The 23758-nt window shown below is 45.0% G+C and overlaps 1 protein-coding gene across 1 annotated transcript in view; it reads left to right on the top strand.

The window, feature by feature from the left end:
• Nucleotides 1-23758, top strand: part of SASH1 (SAM and SH3 domain containing 1) — a 170657-nt gene that overhangs the window by 83825 nt on the left and 63074 nt on the right. Inside the window, exons 5-7 of the mRNA XM_012655548.1 lie at nt 16335-16375; nt 18583-18669; nt 21343-21455. Of these exons, the coding sequence (XP_012511002.1) occupies nt 16335-16375; nt 18583-18669; nt 21343-21455 (241 nt within the window). The remainder of the gene's footprint in view (nt 1-16334; nt 16376-18582; nt 18670-21342; nt 21456-23758) is intronic.

The following is a 23758-nucleotide window of genomic DNA, read 5'->3' as shown; positions in this document are numbered from 1 at the left end:
AAAGGAGACTCTTGGTGCTCTTTTCATGAACTAAAGAGCATTTAAGAAATTACTTTCAGATTTGTTCCCCTAAATGCAATTAGGCCACATCACACTAAGGGATACTCAGATCCCCCCAATGGCATCTGTAAATGAAGACCTCTGCATGGTTTCACCATGGTAATCAAAGCCCCCAAAACACAGCCCCAGCTCATGTTTATTGTTGGGTCTTCCACATCTCCCACTCATGCAACCCAAACTCCAGCCCACTGGCCACTCTTTCCCAAATGCGCGCTGGGCTGTGTGGATTTCATACCTTGACAACATTCTCTTTCTTTAAGTCCTATTTTGAGGACTCTCTCCTCGAATGTGTTCTCAGTCCCTTCGTCAGCCATATCGTTGTCCCTTTGTGGACTCCAGTAGCATTTTGCATGGATCTGATGTCTCTTAATGTACTGTAATATGTATCATCGTCAACGTCATCATAACTTTGCTTCTTACATTATTTCTATGTATTGGCTGCTGTGCAAATCTCTTATTGTATTTTATCATTTATTTTTTCATGTACTCACTGAGGTGTATACACTATATTTGAGACTAACTAGCTTGTCTAAGTTCCCAGAGCTAGAGACAAACAGCTCAATCCAGTCTCAGTGTCATTATAGCCTGGGAGTTAAGGTGCCCTGCCTCTTACCAGACTCTCTGGGTTCAATCCAGGCTGTCTTTCTTACCAGCTCTGCAACTCTTGGGCAAGTACTTGGCCTATCTACTGTTCCCACAACTATAAGATGAGGAGGATAATTATAGCACTTACCTCACTTGGTAAACTACCACGCACATAGCAAGTGCTCAATAATCTTGTCTGTTATCATTGTCTATCCTGTTTGGCCCAAGTTTATGCCTTTGCCTGTCGCTTGAGCCACTTTCTAGTCTTTCTCATGCCACACAAGCCTGCATGGTCACGAGCTCCAAGGCTAAGTGTTCGTTCACTTCCTCTTTCTGATTCTCTTCAGTGTCGAGAACAGCGGTTTGCATGGAGCAAGTACTCATTCGGTACTTGCATCGAATTCTTTGAATGCCCCTTGTTCTTTGCAATAGGCTTAAAAATGGATTGCTCCCAGGACTGGAATTAAAGAAGACCTACCTTGGTCTTACCTGTTACCTAATATGTGTCAGTGCCTCCTCAAACTGATAGCAATGTGGTAAGAGGTACTTTCTGCCTGTAAATATTAACATAAAAAGACAACTGTAAAAAATATCTAGCAGAGAGAATAGTGGCTTCCACCAATCGCCAAATCTAAGGGTTGCTCTCCTCTCCCCACCTGATTCCAATCCGTAATCTTGTTCAAGTCTCCCCAGATTTTCTTCCTTTTTAGAATAGAAACAACAAGACTACATAATATTTCCAGATAAAAATCCAATATCGAGAAACACATACAGAATATTTAGTTATTTAAAAAAAAATCATGCCATGGAATTGTCGTCAGTCCTCCCTTGGAAGTAGACCAGCTTCAGTGGGAGGAGCTAGTGAGGTCTGTGAGCTGCTAGGGAATCCAGGTCAAGTCATGTGCCCTGGAGCCGATGCTAATGCATCCTGTGTCCACATCCTGTTTTTAGCAGGGCTGTGGCGTGGGGAGGGGACCCCAGTGTCCTCCCCCGCCATGGGGAGCGTGCATGTGTGCCCTGTGTCTGTGTACAGGAGTGAGGAAGTCCTGGAGGCGTGCCCTTCAGAGGGGTTAACAAGGTGGTTCTGCTCAGTTCAAGTGGGTGCGACCTCGCTGTGTGCCCAGTGTCCTCCCAGGCCAGCAGGGCCTGTTAGAACAGCACCACAGAGAGAACCCGAGGCTACTTGGGCCTGAGAGCAAGGTAATTGGAGGGCAAGGTCACTGGCCGGGAGACCAGAGCTTTAAGGGCGCTGCCCGTCTAAGACTTGTCCTCTGTCCCCTCACTCCTTCAGGCTTTAGCTTCCTCATTTGCACAGTGACGAGCCCGAGTCAGTGGTCTCCAAGGCTCCTTCTACCTGGGGCCATCTTTCATTTTCTGCCCCAGCCTCAAGCTATCCCTGCACCCATCAATTTTGCATGGACTCTGCATGTGTTACTATGTTGTAGCTGAGGCAGGCTCAGGAGCTGGGCAGTACCCGAGCCTGAGTTTAAGCTTTGCTAGATAAGGGACTATGAACAAGGTACTTGGATTCTCCAACCCTCGGGTTTCTAATCAATAAAACTCGGACAATAACAGCTCTTTCTGCAGGCAGCCATGTGAAATGCCCAGCTAGGCGCCTGGCACAGGGGAGGTGCCCACATTCTGCGGTTCCCTCCCCCACCCGCTGCCTGCAGTGGGCACAGCACGTCTGTGGTGTCCATTCTCAGGCCCATCAGATGGTGCCACACGCAGAGCTCTTCAGTGGTCACGGTCACTGGCCCTAAATTATGCCCTTTGCCACGTGAGCTTTCGTTTCCTTTCTGATGCCCCAGTAAGGGGAGGCCAGGAAACAACAGCCATTCTCACAGAGCCCTCGTGGTAGCAACATGCCGGGCGTATCTGTGTCCGCACGTGTGTGGCTCCATGGCACAGCATATTTGAGGGGCTCAACATTCCAGAATGCAGGGACTTGCTGTGGGAGCAGCTGGGCCAGAATCCTCCACCTCAGCTGTTCCTGACCGACAACTCCGTTGCCCTACCCTCCGTCTGGCAAGTGAGCCTCCAGCCGACCCGGCCACAGCTGGAGTCCACATGCCTGCCCTGCATCCTGGCGGGCTGCAGGCTGTGTGCACGCTTGCTGCAATTGCCGGGGACAGGCGCTGCTGCCAGGAGGTGTTTAATGTACGGAGATGTCTGCTCTTTATTCTCTCTCCTGTGTGAGAGGGAAGAGAATATTGGGCCGGGGGCGGGAAGCTGTCAGTAAATAAACAGCATTCCTGTACTGGTAGGAAGGGGAGACTCTGACCTGTGGTTTACCAAGTGCTCCCTGCATATCTTATTGATTGTCCTAACACTTCTATAATGTAGATGGTGTTTCACAGTTAAGGAAACCGAGGTTTAGAGAGGTAAATGACTTTTCAAGGTCACAGACCTGTGGCAAGGCAGAGCTGGATTCCAGATTAGCTGGATTCATGCATTTGTGGGGGGGTGCTGGGTACACAACCTAGGTGAGGCTGCTCTTTCTGTGTCAGATGGTGCAGGACAGGCAAAGTTGGGCAAAACAGACACATGCCAAGTGACAAAAGAAAGGACAGAGTGCAGCCTCCCATGGTGGGCTGACACCCTCGCCGTTTCTCACTACCTCCACACAGGCCTCCCACTTCGAGAGTGCAGGGGACCTGCAGGAGTTGCTGGCATCCTTCCTCAGAAGCTTCACACCCCAGGCCCGGGACCCAGACTCCCCAAGGAGGAGGCCCAGTGGGAATGCAAGCGCCGTGGGCCCAGCCTATGCCGCACGCTGCCCAGGGACCCGGGGGCACTGCAGCAAGGCCCCATGCCCACACCGACCTTGAAGCATAGATAGAAAATGGCTACCTTGCATGTAAAATAGCTCTTGTGGCTCGAGCTAACCCCGAACTATGCAAGGAAGAGGATTCTGGGAGACGTAATGCAGCTGAGCTAAAGGGGCAGATTGCAGATGCACCACAGGTCCTGCAGGAGTGCACCCCTGGGGGAGGGCAGGGGCTGCTCTTAGACAGAAATGGAAGGAAGGAAGTTCAGGTGGAAGAAAGGATGTGCCAAGCTGTGAGGGCACAGCACCCAGGGGAATGGTGTCATGGGCCCAGAGCAGGCTCGCGGAAGGCCTTCAGAGCCAACTCAGGAGTTGCCCAGTGCTTGGCTTTGTGAGTCAGAAGCACCACTGTCAGCAGGAGGAGGTGGGCCGAGGGCCTCGGAGGCAGGGAGCCCAGTGGTAGAGGGGCGAGACCCTGACAGTCTGAAGCTTGTCAAGGTCTTTCTTTATTCTGCTTCCACTTTCTAAATTCTTTCATCTGCTGGCTAGTTCCTTTGTCTAATCCTTAGGGAGCCTCTCTTTCATGCCAGGAATACGTGGTGGTCAAGACTAAACCTGGCTCCCAACCTCTTGTCTAAAAGCCTTGTTCGAATAAAATCTTAGAGTCCAGATAATGCTCGCAGTGTATTGGCCGCTTGTTTATTGTTTTGCTCTGTATTTTCTAAAAATCTCACTTGCAGTATTGCTTATGTTTTGTTGGAGGCATTGGCGAGGGAGCACATAAGGAGGGAATGGAGAAGGAAGGTGGGTAGTGTGCTCCCCAGACTCCACCGGGTTAGTAAGCCAGTGGTTCCAAGTATATCCACACATCAGTGTCACTTGGAGAGCTTGTCGGAAAGACCGATCCTCGGCACCCCCTGCCGAGCCCCCGCAATGGATTAGATTTTCCAGATGTGGAACCCTGGAGGTTTTTAGATTAGATTGTCTAGATGTGGAACCCTGGCCTGGAGACTTTAAGAAGTTTCCCAGGAGATCTGAAGCAGCCAGCTGGGTTTTATGAATCATTGCCAAAACCTCTGTCTTCTTCTGCCGGACTTAAGCTCTTTGCTTCTGCTGCGCCTCGCGAGCACAGGTAGAATTCGAGGGCTGCTCAGCTGGTAGAGGTCATTTTATCATCATGGTGACACTGGCACAGCATGCTGGTGTCAGAATCGTTTCCAGCAGGTGCTAGTGCGCTCACAGACCAGAAAGGGGAAGGATGTGAGGCCATCAGGGCAAAGTGAGATCAGCAAGCAGAACTATGAAGTCCAGGGAGGATGGCGCCCACAGCTTAGTGGGTCCAGGTGTGGAGGGCACCTGGACGTAACAAAGATGTGTTTAAATCTCAAAATGAGATCCAAGAAGACAGGAAAAGTGGAGTTCCCATTTTCATGTTGTTTATAACAAAGACAAAATTTCCATCAGCTGTGTCTGTGGAGGAATTAAAAGCGAGGGGGAAAGAGGCTCAAGTGGTCACGATGGAAAGGACCCAGATTCAGGGGCACCACCTTGTTCATGCTGCCTGCTGGAGAAGTAGGGCGGGCAGGCGGCTCCCACGGTGATGTTCAGGAGGGGTGGCTGGCCGGCCACTGTGCTTCAGGGAGGAAGGAAGGGCCTCCGTGCTCGCAGCGCCTCCAGCTTTTGCCTTCAGGGGTGTCTCTACCAACTCCCCTGCTGCCCCTCAGAGCAGCTGATGGAGGACGGAAGGACGGGCTCCGCAGCCCCTGGCCCCACGTCCCTCCCGGGGTGCCCTGTGCCCAGCCTGCACAGCAGCCAGCATGTCCAGCATGCTTCAGGGACAGTGAATGAGAGCCACTGTTTGTTCCCACTGAGAAAGTTCTGACCCGTTTCCGGAGCCATCGCCATGGAAACGCAAAGGGGAGATAATTGAATGGAGCCTCTTTTCCTCCCATTCGCCCCGCTCTTCCTCACCCAGAGGCTGAGGCTGGAAGGGTGAGCCCTCTGCTGCCTCGCTTTCCCTGTAGGTTCACGTAAATTTGAGAAGAATACTAAAAGCCGGGGTCCCTCACTGTGCCAGTCTCTGCTGGGATCAATGACCCCCATATTCATCCTGTCCCAGTTGTGGTGGCAGTCCATTTTCATACCAGCTCTTGAGCTGGGACTGCCTGGTGCATACTGATAGCCAAAGGCTTCCAGAGGCTTCCCTGTCCATCCCTGTCCAGACAGCCAGCCAGCCTCAATCCTCAGCCACACTTCCGTGCAGAAAAGCCTTTCTTGGACCACGTATTTATTAATCTTACATATATGTAGGAAATTTTAAAATAGAAATAGAGGGAAGGAATAACTTTGCTCCATTTGCAAAACATGTAAACAGCCATTTGAAAATGTAAACAAAGGTGTTTTCTTTTTAGTAGACTGCTTAAGCTCATACAAACTTGCTCATAATCTTTTTCTCATTTTATAAAAACTAGCATTTGTGTAAAAGTTATGTGCTGCAACCCTGTTTTGTTTTATTTTATTTTGCTTTTGACAGTAATTGAGTAATTCTTAAGATAAATAAAAAAGACCTAAGTAAAATTTCAAATTCACAGTGAGGCCATAAAATGAAGCCATTAGTTTGTTATTGGTTATACCAAATCCAGGACGAAAAGCAGATGTTCAAGGCCCTTTCTTTTTTTTACACCTTAATTTGTATGCCTTTTGAAAAATCATCAAAAGTCAGAATTTGACCTGGGGCTGCAAACTCCAGTGGCGAGGTTACAAACTTAAATTACACTTTCTAGACCAGTAATTAGAGAAAATGCCTGCTGTTTTGGCTTCGGGCTCACAGTATTGTACCTGTCACCATGAATACAGTGATAAGGAAGACTGTTGAGGCCCTCAACTCCACAGAGCCGGAGTTTCAGTGGGAAAAACACTGGTGTGGGTGTCCGAAGAGCTGAGTTTTAACTGCAACTCTGTGACTTACAATTATTAGTTAGTTGTGTGACCTTGGACAAGTCCTGAGTTCCATCACATGTATAATGGGGCTAGTTCTTTTCAGAGTTTCTGTGAGCCTGAAATATAATGAGATATATATGAATGTGTTTGGTAAACCAGAAGGAGGAGGATTTCCTCCTTCAGGTTAAGAATAAAAACAACTAATGTCCATAAAGCACTAATGTCCATTAGTTGTTCTTATTCTTAACCTCGAAATGTTAGGATTCTATTCAGTTGGGTGTAACTGATATTTCAGTGTTGAGACAAATGGGAGCAGATGGTCATAGAGCAAGGAGTCTGGAGGTGGGTGGGCCAAGGCTTGTGTAGCTACTCAAGGAATTATTCCTTCTCCTACTTTACCATTGTGATTGCCTTTCTTATGATAAAATGATGACTGCTTGGGCAATGCGCCCCTGTTTTAGGCAGGACGATGGGGAAGAGCCAAGGGCAAAAGCTGTGTGCACTGAGTCAGTCCTTTGCATCAGGAAAGCACCAGCTTTCTTAGAAACATCCCACTACGAAGCACCAGTGTTCCTTCTCTGCCACACGCTGACACCTGGCCCCCACCATCTGCAAGGGAGTCTGGGAAAGTAAGTATTTTAACAGGGTACACTGCCACCCCAAAGAAAACCGGGGTTCTGTAAGTAAGAAAGAAGATGAGAATGGATGTTGACGTGGGAGGCAACTGGTTCTATCGTTCTTAACTTGTCGCGGGTCAGTAAAATCCACCCGAGTCCTTGGAAGCTCCTGGGAGGTATGGACCGTGTTGTGTGCAGTTCCCTCATCCAGCTGTGTAGAGCTTCATTATCTATACCAAGCAAACAATCTGTCATCATTGATTGTCTGCAAGACTGGGTAGTTACTGATTGCTTTTTCTATGACCTAAGTTAGAAGAATGTTACGTGCCCTCTAGGCTGTGTCGTGAGGGTATTCTGAAGTTTAGTTACTAAATTGGAAAGAATTGGGAAGGCATTTATAACTGCAGTGCTGGCATACATGCTGTTACTGTCAGTGGTGTTATCAGCATCAAAGCTGCCATCCATAGAAAAATTTTATATCTACTTCTTGGGTTTGTAGACAGTTCAAACCCAAGAGGTCACCAGTGAAAAAAAATATGGCCCTGATGGAAAAGAGAAGACCTGCTGAGAGGTTTTTGGAACCTCGTCCCAGATCTGATTCCCTACTCCGGGCCCATATGCCCTTCTGCACTTGTGCAGTCCTGGCCTTGGCGAGGTTGTGGACTGGACTCAACCTGGCCAGGGACCTCCATGTGGAAAGATGGCATCTGGCTGCTTTTCAGACACAAAACTCTTCAGTTTCTGCCAGTGACCTGCATCATTCACTTTTGGTACAAGTTAGCAGTTGGTGAATGAAAGAACATAAATCTCTTTGAAAAGCACCTTTGTGAGGGATTTTCAGATTGAACAGGAGGGAGCCTTGCTCTTGGCCTGGGGAGCTTGTTAGCCACTCCGGAGGTGCCAGAGAACCAGCCCCTTAAGTGTTGAGAAACGGAAGCACATTTGCAGAAGGACTAAGGGAGACTTGACTTCTAGGTGGAGCTGGTTGAAAGAAAAGGCCAATAATAATAGCAAGCATATTTTCTTTTCTTTTAATTTATTTTATTTAGTGCTTGGCATGTGCAGGCATGTTCTCAGTACAGTAAAGGTCACAACTCATTGAAACCTGTGGAAACCATATTATTGTCTATTTTGCATAGCAGGGAACTGGGATTCAGAGGGACTAGGTAACTTGCCCAGAGTTACTGATCAGTAGGTGGTGGAGCTTGGCTTTGAACACCCACATTCTGAGCCATTGGCTATGCTGTGCCACTTCCCGGGTAGTGGCCTTGTGACAACAGTGAGACATCATTCACATTCAGGAACCAGTCAGCTGCTCCTGATTTCCGCCAAGCACAAAACAAAAGGAGACAGGCTTGATTTACAGCAGGAAAGATCATGTTTAGTTGCCTAAAATTTCCATATATCTCCTACAATTAGCACGGGATTGAAGGGTAACAAATGTGATTGTCATTGCAACTAAAGTTGAGAATACATAAATTGGCAGTATCTTTCTCCTTATTTTTCTAAACAAGATGCTCTTTTGAGACATGTTATATAGAAGGAATAGGCCTCTCGGGGTGGGGAACATGCAGCCTTGGGGCCACATGTGGCCTTCTGGGTTGTTGAGTGTGGCCTTTTGACCGAGTCCAAATTTGATTAAAAGGATTTGTTCTGTGAAGTTTGGATTCAGCTGAGGGGCTGCACTCAGGGATCTGAAGGGCCACATGTGGCCTTGAGGCTGCAGCTTCCCCACCCCTGAAAGGTGGCAAACTTTTTCAGGTCCTCCAGGTGTAAGAATTTGTAGTAACAGAGCCTCTTTGAATCAGAATTAAAGATTAGGTGATATTATTGTTTTGAGACAATATCCATACTTCATAATCCTGAAAATCCTGCCATTTCTTTTGGAGAGGTAATGTTACGTAATTGATGGACCCAAGCCATTTCCCATGATAGAAGTGTCCATACTGAAAAGCTACTCAACATCAGTAAAAAATTATTTAGTATACACTAAATAATGCGCTGTATACAGTAAGGTAAATGCTGCTTAAGGAAGACAATAGGATATAGGCAAGTAGAAATAATATGCTGAAAAATCAATTGGATAAAAAGTTTTCAACATCATATTCAATCATCATGCATGTTCTTTTGGTAAGTCTAAGAAAAGGGTAAATTGCTTTTATAAAGGGATTGAGAAGTACGAGAAAAATCACTGTGTCCATCCTAGTTATTTGAGAGAAGTTAGTTTTAAAAAAAATGTAAAAGGAGGAACCCTGGTGATTTGGAAACTGTTGGAATCTAGAATGGGAGGTAACATAGCAGCAGTACTTGGAATGAGGACAGTGACTTCTGTGAAAACTAATTTGTGAAGACGGTTTGGGGCAGCTCTGATGAGTAGTTACAAGAGGTAGCACTTATTTGGAACTTACCAAGTGCGGGGCTAACATTCACCGCCTCACATAATCCCCCTAACAACCTCTTAAGGCAGATACTGTTTTTATCATCACTATTTCACATAAAAAGACAATCAAGGCTTAGATTGGTGGCAGCACTGTCATTTACCCCCAAGTCTGCCTGACTTCCGAGCTTGTGTGCTCTTAGCCTGTGCTGGGTCGGGCCATTGCCTTGGATTTTGTACCGCAGACACCTGCCTTGATCATTTGATGAAGGTGACTTTGGAACAAAAAGCCAGAATGTACAGGCTGGGAACAGACCGTGAAATGAAAGAAAAAGCCTGTGTGGGGAGTGTTTTGACCGGCTCAACAAAATGTCACCAACGTTGTCATTGATACTAAATATTCATGGAGTTCTAACAATATGCCAGGTTTTGGCCATGGAGTTACTTTCAGACTCAGCCAGTGAATTCCCAAGCTAAATGATGTCATGTGTGTGAAACCCAGCGGCCACTGGCCACGAAGGGCCAGATCCAGGGTGTGGGATATAAGGAGGTGCTCACTCCCCGCTCCTGCCTGGCCCTGACAGCCGGCACCTCCCAGGGCTCGGACACTCAGTGTCTCTCACCTCACCTGAGCCCTGGCCCCGCCCCAGGGAGAGGGTGGCCCTTGAATTTTTATGGCAGAGAGTACGTAGTCTGCAATGAATTTTGTTTCACACTCGTTTCCATTAAACAGAGGAGACAGGTTTGTATGATAAAAATATCTTTGATGCCCAATGGGTAAGAAATATTAAATTGAGGAATTACTTATTTTGCATAGAATAATTTGTGATGAAAGAAGCAAAATATGAATGCACATAGTCAGACTTAAGTAGGACATGAAGAAAATCTTAACTGCTTGTAAGTCCCTCAGCCCTTTAACCATCTCCCTGCTCCCCCTGTCCGTGCACAATCCCATAGCACAGGTGTGTCAGTCATTCTTCTACATCTTGAAGAAAAGGCTCCTGCTGGCTCTGGGGCCTGCCTTGGCAGGGCCAGGATGATGCAGGAAAAGACCTAGACATAGCACAAACCCCGATTCCAAATTCAGCAGGAAATAAACTAATGGAGAAGTTTATTTCCTGAGACTCAAGATTAAGGAACTTAAAAAAAAAAAATCTCTTAAGTACAGGTTTTCCAGTAACATATAACATATGTTCCTTTCTTGGAAATTAGGTTATAACTGCCTTTGTTTTTTTTTTTTTTTTTTTGCTTTGGTTATAATGAAGCTTCTGGACAGCCCATCAAAGCCAAAACATGAAGTCTATTTTAGGAATTTCTTTGTGCTTGGTTATTCATTGGACTTTTGTGGTGTGCAGACTCAGTATGTAAAAACAAGATAGAGTTGTCTTTGCCTGGAGGTACCTCAGGCTATTTGTATATAAATAGACATGAGAAGAAAAATGAGTTTGCACCATAGTATTTGGCCTTCTTTCCTTCTACGAGCGGACAGGAGGAGCACGCAAGGGCAGTTAACACGGCCAACTCCTGAAAAGTGTTCTGCAAGTACTTGGTTCTGATATCTCCGTAGACCATGTTCAGATTTGGTGTCGAAAACGTTCTATCTTCACAAGTTCTTGAGTATTATTTCAGTAATTTACCCAAGTGCAGGGCCAGTATATAATGTGGCCCTTTCTGTCTATCCCTTGGATCATAGAAAAGTGGCTTCCTGTAGAGAGCATACAATGTGAAATTCTGTTCCGTAAGTGAGAGAGAGTGCGGTGAACAGGGCAAGACGCTGGACTCAGGAGTCAGAGAGAGGGCTGCCCACCCCAGCTTGGCCCCTGCCCAGCATAACTTGACCTCACGCAAGTCATCACCCCCCAGGCTCGGCGATGGTCTTGTTCTGTGATGATGGCTCCCAGAGCATCGCGTTTAAGAGGTGGATTTCTACACAAGTGTAAGGAATTCCATTTGGACCTGTGTTTGCTCCTCCTTCTGCTGTTTGGTCTTACCAGAATCTCCACTAGAAAGCACTCGACTCACTGGAAAAGAAAATATGGCAACCTAGAATTTACTCTGTGTAGAGTTGGAGGCAGCAAGATAATTTTTGTAAAATGGAGTTTAATATTATTCTAGCAAGAAAAGGCAAAAGTGTACTCTCCTGGTGTTTCTTCTCCCACTGACCGCTCCTCCCCAAGCCCCACGGGCTCTTTTTAATCCCTAAAAATTGGGTTTCCCCTGAGGGCAGTCTTCATAATGCTTCTCTTTATTGTTTCATAGCTTTGAAGATGCAAGCGACTTCCAAATTCTTGTCTCCTGCTCTAGACTCCAGCTCTAGACTCTGTCCAGCTGTTTCTTTACCATCTCCACAGGGGTGTCCAAAGTAGGCCTCCTGTTTCCTCCCCTGCCGTTTCCCCACCCAGCCTTCCGAATTTAGGGAAGTGGGTGTTATGCCAGCTGGTCATTAGGTTTCAATTGTCACCTCTTGAGAGAGGCCTTCCCTGTCCATCCCATCTCGAATTCTCCCCACTCCTTGACTCTGCAGGGCCACAGGAATCCTATCTGTCTTGTTTCCTGCTAAGTTCTCAGAGGATGCCTGACTCATACTGGGAGGCGAATAAATATTTACTGGGTGAAAGAATGAGTGAAAATGAATGAACAAAGCAATTTAACAAAGAATTTGTAAAAGACTGAGGTTGGAGGAAAGAAATTAGCTAAGCGCTGGGGATGCTGTCCCTTAAATTGGTTTTTTGATCTAATTAATACATTCCATAATTTAGGGGTTTTCTTAAGCGAATTTTGTTTTCAGGGACAAACTAAAGGAGTTTAGGAATCTGTAGGAAAAACTGTTTACACGTAAACACTGTTGGGATTTCATAGTAGTAGTTACTGATGAAAAGGTATTTGCTAAGATTTGATTCTGTCAAGACCAGCCTGGGCAACATATTGAGACCTCGTCTGGTCAAAATGCACCTGGGCATGGTGGCACAAGCCTGTAGTACTGGCTACTTGGGAGGCTGAAGCAGGAGGATCACTTGAGCCCAGGAGTGAGGCTGCAGCAAGCTATGATCGTGCCACTGCACTCCAACCTGGTTGACAGAGCAAAACCCTGTCTCTTAAACAATAAAAAATGCAATACTTGATGATTATTAAATCTTTAAATAGATCTTCAGAGTGCAACAAAATGTAAATTATTGCTTCCTGGTCATCGAAGTCCATGCTGACGTTCCCATCCTTTTTACCCATTGACAATGAGAGTGGTGGATCCAAGAGGCCACAGATCTGCTGCCAGTGCCTGCCCTTCTCAGGCCAGCGGTGCTGGCTGGAAGAAGGATGTGCTACAGGGGGCCTCTTTGGAGCTGACTTCTGAGCATTAATTTCTTCCACCAGAAGATCAGTAAATGACCCCCTCCACCTGCTGCCTTCCAAATTTGGAATTGGGTTACATCATTGATTTTTTTTCCTCCTGCTCGATGAATTCTATAATCAGTCTCAAGGAGAAAGGAGATGGCGTTTTGCATCGCTGCTCTGCACTCCTGTCTGCATTCAAATTCATACAGTGTCATTTTCCTCCTTTGCAAATTTGATGAGTTGAGGAGGCTCATATTTATGAAACATTGGCTTGTTATTCTTTGGACAGTGTCTGGATGGTGAACTTGTGAAATTTTAAAAACAAACATCGCACTCACCAGAAGATGAATAAAGAAACTACAGTGCCATCTGCTGGCATCCTGAGGAAAGGCAGGTGATGACCAGGACACATCCAAACCAGAGGATAAAATTATTCAAAATATGTGATAGTTTGAAGAAAGTAGATAAAAATAATGAAAACACTGTAAATCATCATTTTAGAGAGAAAAATACTGTTATATTTTGTGAAAACTGCATGGTAGTAAAAGCTTACCTTTTTCTGCAGTGTAAGTTCCGAAGTATTTTTACGATACTAAACATTCTCCTTTGGCAGAAAGAATGAAAATGGGATTGGAAAAATAGAAATGAGCCTCTGAATTGAGATGATTTTATGTAAATTTTTCCCAGATTAAAGAGAGTAAGGCATATATTGGAAGGACAATGGGGCTGGAGTCTAGGTCACCTGGGTACAGTCCCGTGTTGGCCCCACGTAGCTGTGGAACCGCCGGCCACTTCCTTAATTTCTGGAGACCACAGTTTCCTGTAAAATTGGGATTGGATTAAATGATTGGGAAAAAATCCTTACAACTCGATAAGGTTTATTATTCTAAACCATCAAAGGGGTAAAGGAAGGTAATCTTTTTTTAGACCATTTTCCCACAAAAATATTTCTTTTAGAAAAGGTGAAAGCTCACATACATATTTTTTATTCATGACATGGTTAACCAGTTTTATCCAGAGCTAGGGAGATTTGATATATTTGGAGCTTAGCAATTCGGTTGAGACTTTCCTAGTCCTTAGAGTGAGTATACAAATATTAATACATGTGGGGCGCGCTGTGCTTTTAGTGGCCCCTTACAGAAAGCCTTCTCAGCCACGCTGCTAGGTCACGGCCAACGGAAGTGAGGGGGACTGATGCATAGTACGACGACTTCAAGTGCAAAACCCGACAGTAAGATCTGAAAAAAAAAAAAAATGTTAACAGTCCAAAGTTAGCTTAAAGGTTATTGCTCTTTGAAGGATTTCCTGCCTTAAGCTCTGACCAACTAGCCAACTGCTTGCAGCCTTTTTGTTTTGCCCATCCTTCCCCGGTCGCCCTGTGTGTTTTCGAATTTGCTTTTGCTGCTGCTGCTCCTCCTCTTTCCCTTCTTGTTCTTCTTTTCCCCTTCTTCTTCTTCTTTTCTATTTCTTTTAGAGTCCAGGTCTCGCTCTGTCGTCTAGGCTGGAGTGCAGTGGTGCAATCATAGCTCACTGTAACCTTGAACCCCTGGGCTCAAGCAGTCCTCCCACCTCAGCCTCCAGAGTAGCTTGGACTATAGGCTTGCACCAGCATGCCTGGCTAGTTTTTTAAAAAAGCCTTTTGTAGAGAAGAGGTTTCGCTATGTTGCCCAGGCTGGTCTTGAACTCCCAGCCTCAAGCAATTTTCCCACCTCAGCCTCCGAAAGTGCTGGGATTATAGGCATGAGCCACTGCTCCTGGCCACATTTTTTTGTTTTTTTTTTTTTTTTTGGAGACAGAGTCTTGCTCTGTCACCCTAGGTGGAGTGCAGTGGCGTCATTATAGCTCCCTGTAACCTCAAACTCCTGGGCTCAAGCAAGCCTCCTGCCTCAGCCTCCCAAGTAGATGGGACTACAGGCATGCACCATGATGCCTGGCTAATTTTTCTATTTTTTGTAGAGATGGAATCTTGCTCTTGCTCAGACTGGTCTCAAACTGGCCTCAAGCAATCCTCCCGCCTTGGCCTCCCAGAGTGCTAGGATTACAGGCATGAGCCACCATGACTGGCCACCAATTTTTTTTGTGAGTTAAATTTTCCTTATATTTTCTGTGTTCGCAGCATAGTAGTAAGGGGGAAATGACTAGAATTCAAATGTAGTTCTTGTCCTCTACAACTGTTTCTCCCCTCTTTCTGTTCTCAGCTCCTACTCTCCCTAGTTTACAATAGAAGCCTTTCAGATTTCTGTGCTGGCCAGAAACAGTTCTCTCCTCTCAGCTTTGCTTGCGAGGCTGGGGCCTTCCATTCTGAAATGGCACCTAGCAGTCAGCCAGCAGGAAGGCAGCTGCACTAAAGGGTGGTGGCTTATTAAATGTGGCTCTGCATGGAAAAGCCCCTCTCCTCTCTCTCTGGCCACCTTAAATTCTTGAGGTCCTTTCATCTGCAAGGTAGGCAGAAAATCACTGTTAGGTGATTTGAATGTTCTGCTTCTTTTTCTCCAATTTTTTCAATGTAACTCAGATCTGGCTCCCAACCTCTGTCTTACTAAACAGTCAGATGCCGAAGAGTATTTTACCAGACATCTCTTCCATCTTCCCTCATGGCGATGAGGTCTGAGCAAAGATTCTGGTTTCAGTGCCCTGAGTGTGCTTCTGATGTAGGTTCCTTCTGTCTGGTTTCCGTGTCAGCATGCCCAAGGACACTGACCTTGCCCTCTGGGCTTTGGACCCATTTAATGAAAGATCATGCTCAAAGTTCTACTCTTTTGTCTTTGAGACAACCAATTTTAACTTTGTTTGATTTCCCTGCCTTCTTGCTTTAAATTGGTATCTAAGTATTTTCTGGAGAAATGCTTAATTAACTGGTTCAGGGCTGTGTATACTTTTCAGGTTATTCAGGTTTGTCTACATCAACCTTCACAAACTGGCAGCAAGGGTGTAGGGTGCCAGGGTGTAGGGTAATGTGTGGGGCCAAATCTGGTGCCCAGACATGCATTGATTAACTTGAACATATTTCTGAAAACATGGAATTACTTACCATCACTTAAAAATCTGGGGCTATCCTGCAAAAATGCAGATTTCTGGCTTTTCTTTGAACATTGGGAGATTTAGCAAGATGAACGCTGCACTTGCCACTTGGCGGTGACCCCTGGAGGAACTGCATACTGGCTGCCTCCTCTGTTTGGGGCATCCAATCTCCCTCACCCTCCTCCCACCCCACCCCTTATTATTCTTACAACTGACACTTCACTCAGCTGCTGGGCTAGGCGGCCTTTGCGGTGCTGAGTTTATATTTTCATTATTATTTGCTTTCTCTTTTCCGCTTATACGAGGGACATCCCAATGGCCATAACTTCACTGGTACTTAACAGTTCACGGAAGTGAAAGGTACTTGAGCAATCATGTAGTGAAGTCTGTTCTCTTCATTTAATATTATAGGTCTTGCCCTAGAGTGAGTCCTTAATAAATGTTGACAAATGACACACAAGGCCGTTTCTAGGAAGCCAGCAAACAGGTAGAAAAGGCCCATGGTAAACATCCTACACAAATTTGCCCTGGCTCGGTTAAGTAGTATTGATGCTGGGTCAGACTAGTTAGGAGGAGTTTCAATTCTCCCATGAAAGCAAGGCTCCCTGGTAATCCAGCTTGTTCTCTTTTCTAGGAACCCTCTTCATAAATCAAATTCAGAAGACGGCTCTGTAGGTCAGTACCACTTTCCTTGGTTTAACTATTTCATTGTTCTCTTTTAATGCTTTATAGATAACATAAGTGTGTGATAACACTAAAACCACAAAGGACCCTGCTAGTCAGAAATAAACACTGTTAAGATTGTGATGTATAACTTCCTTCTCTCTTTTTTCCTATTCGTGAGGTTTTTAAAAAAACATAATTGTGATCATATTCTACATACTGTTTTATAATTTTTAAAATTGAATGTGTTATGAGCACTTTCCCACGTGATTGAATCTTCTTTACAGTAAAATTTTTAAGTCTACATAATATTTCATCATCTCGGATGTGCCGTAATTTAATTGACAAGTCAGTTCTGTGCTGGACCTTTAGCTTCCAGTTTTTTCTCTATGGTAGACAAATAAGCTACCATGAAACTCCTGTGGTCTCTGCCCCTGATAACGTCCTTAGGATACATCCTTCAATTTGGACTTTTTGGGTCAAAGATTATGCACAATTAAGGCATTGTATATTTTATAGATCCTTGATTATAAAATGCATTCTTGGTTTAGTCATAGCTTTTCTGTTTGCATCAATGGTTGGGCAGTAGTGATTAGGGCAACCTCAGATTGCCTGGATTTGAATCACGACTCTACCAACTCAGTCGTTAAGACCTTGAGCAAGTCACTTTTTTCCCCCAAGGCTTAGTTTTCTCATCTGCTACATGGGAACAATAATACATCATATACATGAGTATTAAATGAGATATGCCATTAGATAGCAAAGTGCCTAGATATGGTTAAGTGCTGAACAAATGTTAGCTATTATCATTTATTTTTTAGGCTGCATCTCCATTTCAGAAACATTAAAATCGGAGAGGGGAAGAAGGGACTATAGCTTACAGTCAAAGAAATATATTACCAAATTGCCTGAGAGAAGGTTGAATTCATAATAATCAGTCTTCTTTAACCCTTTATGGCTGACATTTGCTTTAGTGTTAAGCCCGAAGGCAGCAGACACCATGAAACTTGTGTTAAGATAAGAATACATTGGACGTCTCAGCCTGACGGCTCTGATTTCATTCCCATAGCTCTGAGGGTTGTCAGAACTTAAATAAAAGCATCCTGTTTTGACAAATGATGCCCTTTCTAGCCCGAGAGCGCCATGGACATGGTTCCCACATGTCTGCTCTGTGCGGCATTGCTTGGCACCACCAGTCTAGACTGTGGAAACCCATGACTTTTCTGGGCCCTGTTTCCAGTGGCCATGGAGCAACCAGACAGACACCAGATGGTGACAGAGCTGCTGTTTTGAGTGTGCCACATCAACATGGTGGCAGATATCACTGCTGCCTTTTTCCTTTTTAAAGAATAAAGGACTGTTCTACCCATTCATTTTACTTTCCCTTTGCTTTTTAAAAGATATTACTTATTTTGATGATTGAAACCCTACCAAATATTAGAACTGTCTGGCTATGGCAATGAATTTGTTATCGCTTGAAAGTCACCCACAGGAGTCAGGGAAGGGTAGGAGGTTAGTGAGACACCCAGCGGGGAGATGTCACAGCCAGATTGCAATCTGTTTTTCTCATCACGTGCCCTGGGTAAGCGGTAGGTAGGTCACTGAGTGGCCCGAATGCCAGAGAGGTAGGAATCAAGCCCCACTCAGGCCATAGCTAGACCCGTGCAAACTACATACCATAGAGAAACAGTGCAGGTCAACCCCACAGACCAAGGGGACCAGCTATGCTGACCACTGGGCACAGGACATACCAGTCATTCTGTTCTCATCATTAAAGCTGGAATCACAGAAATAAACCAAGCGTAAAACAACAATAGGAATAACAACAAAACATTAAGTTAACTTCTTAAAATATCCTATTTGTGCTGTAGTTGAAGTAATTGTGGCTAAGACCAAAGGGGAAAAATATACCACAAGACAAGGCAGAATTAGGCATACTAGTTAAACAAACATCAAAGTGAATACAAGAATGCATGTTTTGCCTGCCTTTTTGATGTTTCTTTATTTCTCATCTTAACCCCACTGCACCATTTCTTGCTACTAGGAAATTTGCATTTCTTTTTAAACAACTTTATAGGCATTCCCCAGTCTTTCACAAACTGAAAGGGAAAAACTGTCTTTTTGTTAAATCAAAGTATTCTTATTAGCTTTGAATTGTAAGGAAGAGGCTACTTTTGTTATTAATGAATTTATTGCTTGTGCTTTTTTTTTTTTTTAAGGAAAAGGAGATTGGAAGAAGAAAAATAAGTATTTCTGGCAGAACTTCCGAAAGAACCAGAAAGGAATAATGAGGCAGACTTCAAAAGGTACTGCAGTGCAGCTGGCGGACAGTAGGTCCATTTAGCTCTGAAATGTTAAGAAGCCTGAGCCGCTAATCTAAATAGACGCTATAAGTTAGAATAACTGATTGCGTGTGCCCATAAAACATTCAGCTTTTGGACATTCCTATCATTACTTTAAGACTTCGTCCCAGTGAGTTTTTTTTTTTTTTTTTAGACTAAAGAAAACAAATGGGAAGAGTTAGCAGTTCTTTCTTTCTTTTCCATAGATCTGACCGCAAAGACCAAATCTTTAGTTTTCTCAGTTACACCAGCTTCGGAAAGATCTTTACATTCACCTTACTAAGATCTAACCTAAAAGGGTCTAAAAAGTCTTAGCGTTTGCTGGTTTTGGACCCTACGTGAAGTCTTTGCAACTTTGCATTGAACGTCTGCTGAACTTTCAATGCTCTTCTGTGGCAGGGACGGTCCTGGGGTTGTTGCCCCTGGAAACTCTAACGGCCCTGACATCATGGGAATTTGCCCAGGCTGCTTTGTAAAGGGAGTTCTGCCCTACTCTTGGCCGTGTCTTTTGTTGTTGTTTATATAGTAAGTAAATATGTCATCCCTTTGAGGCCTAGTTATGTAATTTATGTTTCCCCAGTATTTAGAGAGGAAACCGGAACAAATCCACTTCCAGGTTCCAGTCCCGCTGAATACGGTTATCAATAGATGGAAATTTTTCCTTGCTCACCGGTGACACGACTTGTTTTCCTTTATAAAATCATAGTGTCTGCTGCGGTTCAGAATCCGTCTCCATTTATCTACACACGTGGAAATGAGAAAAAAAGATGAGAGCAGCAGATACGCCATAGCACACCTGGGTTCCATGGCAACATTCCATGTGGTTCTTTTTTTAAGTTGTTCTTCTTTAAGGAAGTTATTTTTTTTTTTTTTTTTTTTTTTTTTGAGACAGAGTCTTGCTCTGTTGCCTGGGCTAGAGTGCTGTGGCGTCAGCCTAGCTCACAGCAACCTCACACTCCTGGGCTCAAGCGATCCTACTGCCTCAGCCTCCCGAGTAGCTGGGACTGCAGGCATGCGCCACCATGCCCAGCTAATTTTTATATATATATTTTTAGTTGTCCAGATCATTTCTTTCTATTTTTTAGTAGCTCAGGCTGGTCTCGAACTCCTGACCTTGAGCGATCCACCCGCCTCGGCCTCCCAGAGTGCTAGGATTACAGGCGTGAGCCACTGCGCCTGGCCAGGAGGTTATTCTTGAACATTCCCAATTTTTCCTTCTGATATACCCAGGATTATTTGTGATTCAAAACAAATCTTGGATTCCAAGGAAGTCTTATTTAGGAAGAAAGCTAAGGAGAAAGAGAGGTAGAGAGAGAGAGGGAGGGAGGGAGGGAAGGAGGAAGCAGTTACCGGCCCCTGTGGGTTAAAAACCCAGCCAGCTCCCCATCACCCTCTCCGCTATCGGAGACGACACAGATAGGAAAATGAATCAAACCAGCAGGCTTCTCTCCTCCGCGGCACACACTATTATTCTTCCCGTACAAGTAGATGAGTGGCAAAGGGAACTTGAGCAGCATTTCCAGACTGATTGATTACAGAATGGAAATGAGATAGGAAAATACCGGGGAATATAAATTCCAAAGTAGGCCCTGCCTGAAATGGGTTCCTGTAGTCTGCGGCCAGACTCTTTCCCTCTGTCCTTCTACACCAAGGGCGTATTAAGCTGCAGCCGGGCATCCTAATGACACCGGGGGTTGGTGAAAGATGAATGAGAGAGACGGAGCGGGAGCAGGACAAGGGACTGGAACGTGGCTTGCTCCCGGTCTGCTCCTGTGGCCCACTTCCACCGACACGTCCCCCCCCCACTCACCGACCGCTCACACGACTGTCACCCACACGCGGGCCAGCGTGGCTCGAATACAGCACGGGCAACAGCAGCCTGTTTGCTTTGCAGGGAAGACTTCAGAAGGCGTCTAAGGGGGGAGTCTCTTCTCCTCTGTGGTTCTGGCTCTGCCTTCAGTTTCAGACTGGAAGTCGACTTCCCCTCACAGTCTGGAAACCTATTTATGACAATAAATTTTCAGATACAGACATATATAGTCCCCTTCTCACGAACGCAACATGCTTCATATCTGTGATTTTATTTATTTGCACTTATCCTTTGTGGAACCAAGGCCACATAGCTTAGTAAGGTTGAAGGATTTTACCAGGCTGCGGGTTTGGACTCTTGTCACCTTACCTTCCTCTGTTGTGACTGACAGTTTTCTCCTACTCCTCTGCAAAAATATTTCCTTCCCATTCATGTTTCAGATGGAGAGAACCTCATTCAAAGCAGCCGTGCAATGCTTGTCAGATCTCGTTGGGTGTTTAAATGAGATCTCTGCCCTCCCAACGAGGACCTCCCTGTCACTTGTTTCAAACCCCCTACCACTGGTCACTCCATCTCAAAAGCTCTGTTGTTTGCGGGATTGTTTCTATCATAACATCCACATGTTCTGGGAGCCGATTTCCCAATCAGAGGTGCTCAGTGCGGTTCTATTGCCCCGAGTAGCAGTTCTTACTGCTCCACGAGTAACAGGCAGCATAGTGCCCCCGAGCAACGCCCTTCCCCAGCCGGAGACAACAGTCTGTCAGCCTGGACATTCTGTTTCATCTTTCTTCTTCTCATTCCTGCTACTCTCTCTCCTCAATCTCCAGGAGAAGATGTTGGTTATGTTGCCAGTGAAATAACGATGAGCGATGAGGAACGGATCCAGCTGATGATGATGGTCAAAGAAAAGATGATCACCATTGAGGAAGCCCTTGCTAGGGTAAGCAGGTGACTCGGCTGTATCTGTGAGCTGGGCCTCCTGGCGTTTAAAAATATTGGAGGCATCAAAGGGTAGAGGAATATAATATCTAAAGTATTATTTTGATGATATTTTGGTGGTTATCAGGTACTCGCATTGTCAGATAAAATATTACATTCTTTTTTGTTTTTTTTTTTTTGAGACAGGGTCTCGCTCTGTCACCTAGGCTAGAGTGCAGTAGCATCCTTATAGTTCACTGCAGCCTCTAACTCCTGGGCTCAAGCGATCTTCCTACCTCAGCCTCCCAAGTGCTGGGACCACAGGTGTGTGCCACCAGGCCCGGCTAATTTTTCTCTTTTTTTGTGGAGATGGGGTCTCACGCTTGGTTCAGGCTGGTCTCAAGCTCCTGGCCTCAAGCAATCCTCCCAAAGTGCTAGGATTACAGGCGCAAACCACAGTGTCTGGCCAGATGTTTATTACATTCAGTTTACTTGACGCAAGCATTCCACCTTGTGAGGTGAAGCTTCCATATTTAATAACTACACGAATGAATGAATAGCAGACATTAGGAGAAAAAATGACCTTCTGAATACCATTGCAAAATTTGCAGACCTTTTGGAAAGACCGATAAGAATGTAATCAATGGTACAAAATTAATTATTAAATAAAAGTCAAATAACAAAACCTCAGTTTTATAAGATGCCTTCACAAACTGAACTTTGAATAATCTAAAGCTTTTGATCGAGATATACCTTAAAATTTGGCTTACTTTCATATCTGAGTAAGTATTAATTGCACTTTATTGTGTCTCTTTTTTTTTTCTCCCCTGAGTTAAATTAGGCACTAACAGAAGCCTAATGATCTTTGAGGGTAGCAGTTATGATAGTGAGACACAATTTGTTAAGAGAGTCCCTGCTTTGTCATTTACAACATACTAATTGGCTCTCGGATTTTCACTTTGGTCAGTTGGGTCAGTGCTGTGCAGATAAGTCACAAATAAACAGGTTTAGAAACGAATGAAAACCTTCAAATCCCTAAGGAGCCATTGAACGAGTTATAACTTTATTATTGTCGTAGTCATTTTGTGCTGCTGTCATGGAACAGCACAGGCATTTTTGGCTCAGAATGCTGGAGGCTGGGAAGTCTGATGTCAAGGAGCAGGTTTGGTGTCTGTGAGACCCTTCCCTTCTTCCCAGATGGCACCTGTGTACCGGATGCTCACCTGGCAGAAGGCGGAAGGGCCAACGGGCAAAGGGAGGCTCAACCTGCCCTTTTATAATGGAATTAACACCACCCTATCAGCTCCCAGAAGTCCTACCTCCTAATACCACCACCACCACAAAAAAATTTCAACATGAGCTTTGGAGGAGACAAATATTCACCCCATAGCAACCATTAATTGGAATCTTAAGTGTTTGGAACCTTGAAACGGTGGCAGGCACACTCAGTTTAGTTTAGTATACAGTAGTCCCCTCTATCCACAAGGGATACGTTCCAGTACCCTCCGTGGATTCCTGAAATCTTGGATAGTACCGAACTCTGTATATACTATATTTTTTCCTATACGTATATACCTATGATAAAGTTTGATTTATAAATTAGGCACAGTAAGAGATTAACAACAATAACTAATCATAAAATAGGACAATTATAACAATATTCTATAATAAAAGTTATGTGAATGTGTTCTCTGTCTCAAAATATCTTATTGTACTGTACTCATCTATTTCCTTGACCACAGGTAACTGAAATTGTGGAGAGCAAAACTGCAGATAAAGAGGGTACTACTATATCTGACTCTGAACCTCAATAGTTAAGAAAAAAAGCTTAATTTATTGCTGAGACAATGTTGAGGAAAGAAAAACCGCTTATGTGAGCTATAGGGTGGGACTGGGTTTACTGGGAGACCTGGTGGCTACGATTGCTTTGGGATACCCACCTGCCGGCTCCTCTCCCTCTGTGGATTCCGAGACTTCCAGACTGAGGTGGCAGCCACGGCTGGGTGATGTTGCTGGGCTTACTGCAGACAAGGCAGCTAGCTGGTGCTGGGCAGGCGATAGAACAGGTGACAGGTGACAACCTCCTGTCCATGCCGCTGATCGCCTGGCCTTCATCCTCAGCCTGGTCTGTTTAACCACACCATCGACCATCTGGCCAGCTGCCGGCCAGGGCAAAAAATCACCGTACATTTTCTCTCCGATTCCATTCTTGGGCATGCCATAGCACTTGGGAAGTCCAGCTGAATTCCTAGAAAGTGCATGTGAGACATGCAGACCTGTATTTACTTTTACCGTGGCGAGCAAGATGTTAATTACTTCCTGGGA

The sequence above is a fragment of the Propithecus coquereli genome, unplaced genomic scaffold (genome assembly GCF_000956105.1).
Source record: "Propithecus coquereli isolate 6110/MARCELLA unplaced genomic scaffold, Pcoq_1.0 Scaffold48, whole genome shotgun sequence".
Lineage (NCBI taxonomy): Eukaryota > Metazoa > Chordata > Mammalia > Primates > Indriidae > Propithecus > Propithecus coquereli.
The sequence above is the reverse complement of the archived record's forward strand: the minus strand, read 5'-3'. Positions and strand labels throughout refer to the sequence as shown.